The 4,104-nt window shown below is 35.1% G+C and overlaps 1 protein-coding gene across 1 annotated transcript; it reads left to right on the forward strand.

The window, feature by feature from the left end:
• Window positions 1-287: 287 nt before the first annotated feature.
• On the forward strand, window positions 288-3,383 carry Mcad (Medium-chain acyl-CoA dehydrogenase; the record flags this gene model as incomplete). The annotated part of the gene is given in 2 exon segments (XM_075314137.1): window positions 288-638; window positions 2,366-3,383. Coding segments are annotated over 2 exon segments (1,239 nt in total), but the record flags the coding sequence as incomplete, so codon positions are not given.
• Between the last annotated feature and the right edge of the window lie 721 nt (window positions 3,384-4,104).

Raw genomic sequence — 4,104 nt, forward strand, 5'->3', positions numbered from 1 at the left:
GCAATCTGTAATTGCTGAAAATAGCAATTAGCTTGTAACTTAATCAAAAACTTGTTCTAAAAAAATAAATAAATAAATGAAATATAGTTTTTAAATTGTACATCTATCTAAGACCTGTCCAAATTAGTAAGCGCGTTTCAAAAACAAAATTAATAACTTTAAATAATATCAGTAAGGAGTCTTTTTAGGTCAATTGCCATAGTCGAATTCAATATCTATGTATGAAGCAAAATATTTTGCGAAAATACTTTACAATATTTTTATGCATGTATCATTTTTTTATTTAGATTTCCCTTGGCTCTGTGCGCCAAATAGCTAGACGTAGCTATGCCGCTGTATCACATATCTCTCCGTCCGGACCCTCCTTCGGTTTAACAGAGGAACAAAAGCAAATGCAAGACATTGCACGCAAATTTTCTCGTGAAGAAATTATTCCCGTAGCTGCAAAGTATGATAAAACTGGCGAATATCCATGGGACATTGTTAAGAAAGCCTGGTCTTTGGGTCTTATGAACAATCATATTCCTCAAGAATTTGGTGGATTGGGACTAGACAATTTTACAACATGCCTAATTGCAGAAGAATTGGCATATGGTTGTACCGGTATTATGACAGCTTTGGAAGCCAGTTCATTGGGGGTGAGTGTTCTGTACTATATTCCTGAATTTTCTTTTAGGCCCGGGCTATCACGCATAAACTACTTAAGCTTACTTTGCGTGTTAAAGTAATGATCCGAAAACTCATTCCCATAACGTTTTATGAATTCCAAAAGTATCAATCATTAAAATTTAATTTTTAATACCCAAATCAACAAAATTATCAAGCTCTTCATGTACTAAATTTAATTTAATAAATGGACCTATGACTGGATTTCCTTAAATACAAATCTTACATTTCGTTAATTCTGATGATCATTTTGCAATAAGTGAGATACATCATCCGTTAATATTAAAATATTGGAGTTAACTATCGATTAGAATAATGATTCGCCACAAACAACAAAATTAGTTGTAGCGCATTTAAATGGCAGGAGATACACCACCCAATCTATCTACAGTTGCACGATTAGGAAGCGGCACGACAAAATAATAAAAGGATCCAAAGTCGTAGTCATCCAGATTATTTTACTAACATGAAGTAGATTCTCAGAAAAGGCTACTCTCGAAATATTACCCTTTTTGAAATTTTTTCTTGCTGTACCAATCTTATGTATATAATACTTATTTTTTATTAAAATATTGTGTGCTAGTATAGGTTTAATAGTTAGTTTTAAGTCAATTTTTCCTGAATTATACTAAATTCTATCAACATGTTGTCCTATAGGGCGTTGGTTGATAAAATAAATGAATAAATAAATAAAATAAAATATCACCCATATTGAAATAGATGGCCTTCAATAGCTAAAGTCAAAAATTGGTTTATCGAGTTAGAACATGGTTACACGCGTGATTTGTATGTGCCACAACCAGGTGCCCTAAACTGGCTACTACTGAGGATAACGTGACAAAAAGCTACGATCGCGATAGTAGGATTTATAGAAGTTCTTGTGGGACATAACTATCAGATTAATGTATGCATGAAAAAGTCTCAGCGATATGGATGCCGCGTTTGCTAACTCCCAAGAACCATGAGCGACATTCAAGAGCCTACGGATACGGTGCACCTGACTTTTCTCATTCTATTGGTACCGTATAAAATCCGAATTCGCCTACTATGGAAGATAAATTTTATTTTCGGACCGCGTGGATACCCCGTTGGCTCACACCGGATAACTGTGCCCATTTTAGAGTAGTGCGAGACACTAGTTAAATGCACTACAAAGAAGTATTTGCTTCAATTCATACACCAGTTGAAAAAATGAAACAATTGTGCTTCGATGTATCGCCTCCATCGGAATACTTTTCCGGCGTGGTTAAATTTAACTTAGAACTGCTGACCATTCAGCACGTTTCCGATTTGTTTAGAAGCAAACATCGATTTACTCTCTGAGCAAACATATCTGTCGAATATGTGTGCCCTAAGTAGTCGCTTTTTGTTGTTTCTGCTTTATGACGCTTGTATCTCTATATATGATTGACTGAAGATTTGCTTTAACGGTAGCAATCTTTAACCCGTCATATCCCGGATAATGGTAGTAATATATGTATATATCAAAAAGCCCATTAAAAATTGGTATTGCTGAAAACTAAAAAAACTGATTATCGTTTATTCACAGCTTTAGTTTCATCAAATTATCTTCCTTAAGAAACTTTTATTTAGTAATTTCCACATAACTACCGCTCCTACTACCTACTGAACTTTTGGACGGTTTCATATTTTTATTTTAGAAATTTTGAGTTTACTAATATGTCACAAACCATTACAGCAAACTCCCATCATTATTGCTGCGAACACGGAGCAAAAGAAAAAGTACTTGGGGCGATTGATTGAAGAACCCCTAGTAGCAGCTTATTGTGTTACTGAGCCAGGCGCAGGATCAGATGTAAATGGCATCAAAACACGGGCAGAAAAGAAGGGTGACGAATACATTATCAACGGACAGAAAATGTGGATCACCAATGGTGGTGTCGCCAATTGGTATTTCGTCTTAGCAAGAACCAACCCAGATCCTAAAGCCCCAGCAAGTAAAGCATTCACTGGATTTATCGTTGAACGCGATACGCCTGGTTTGACACCTGGTCGCAAAGAAATGAATATGGGTCAACGTGCTTCCGATACACGTGGTATTACATTTGAAGATGTTCGCGTGCCTAAGGAAAATGTACTTATTGGCGAGGGAGCAGGTTTCAAAATCGCTATGGGCACATTTGACAAAACTCGAGCTCCTGTAGCAGCTGGTGCTGTTGGTCTAGCTCAACGTTGTTTGGATGAAGCACTTAAATATTCCTTGGAACGCAAAACATTTGGTGTACCAATTGCCCATCATCAAGCAGTCCAATTCATGTTGGCTGATATGGCCATTGGCGTCGAAACAGGCCGTCTTGCATACCGAATGGCTGCTTGGGAAGTTGATCAAGGACGTCGCAACAGCTATTATGCCTCAATTGCTAAATGCCATGCTGCCGATATGGCCAACAAAATTGCGTCTGATGCTGTGCAAATATTTGGTGGAAATGGTTTTAATACAGAATATCCAGTGGAAAAGTTGATGCGTGACGCAAAAATATATCAGATTTACGAAGGAACTTCACAAATTCAGCGCCTTATCATTTCTAGAAATATGTTTGAAGCCGCCAAACAATCATCGTTATAAGTCTAATTTTCAATATTCCCATCAAATCAACATGTAGCTGTATTCATTTGATAATTTGTACACATTCATCATTCGTGTTTTGTGCCTATAGCCTTATGTACAAAAAATATAAAGATCGAGTAATACCATATATTTAATTGGCTTATTTTTTACTCCATTTGTAAAGCTCATGGATAAGACATTACTTTTAATAATACACTCATAGAAATAAGTCTGTTGTTAATAGCAAACGCTGTCTGCTATTTTTCAGCAAACAAAATGCTGATGTTTTAGCAGTTTTTTGTTGCTAAAACTGCAAACAATCTGTTATTTTGGAACAGCAAACATACTGCAGGAAAATCAGTTGTTTGCTGAAATTTTCGGCTGATCCGAATAAAATTATAAATTCACTCAGGTCAAATGGACAATAGTAGAATAGTACACATTATATAAAATCAAAAATTAAAAACAAATCGTATTTTTTGATTATGGAATAACATTACTGTCCTTTTTAGTAATTTAATTTTTTTTAATTAAATGGACACCGGTATTTGTACACGCTTAACTTCTATGAATAAATATTTGTTCCGAATCACAAATCTAACATGTCAATGTCTTCGGTAGTCGATATATGGCTATTCTACAAAAGCCTAATTTTATTTCCCGTGCAAAAACAGCCGCAGAAAAACAACTTGATGAAGATCTTCTAAAAGGTCTCTATATTTGTGTAAAGTATTTTCCAATAAGAGCTGGTATTTACGTATTTTAATGTTTTGTGATAAATGTTCGGATGTTTATTTCATAATAAAGCGAAAATATGCAGTTGATAATGAAAAGTAATTTCAACCAAATATATTCATGTGAATTCTATC

Source organism: Haematobia irritans, unplaced genomic scaffold (assembly GCF_050003625.1).
Source record: "Haematobia irritans isolate KBUSLIRL unplaced genomic scaffold, ASM5000362v1 scaffold_49, whole genome shotgun sequence".
Lineage (NCBI taxonomy): Eukaryota > Metazoa > Arthropoda > Insecta > Diptera > Muscidae > Haematobia > Haematobia irritans.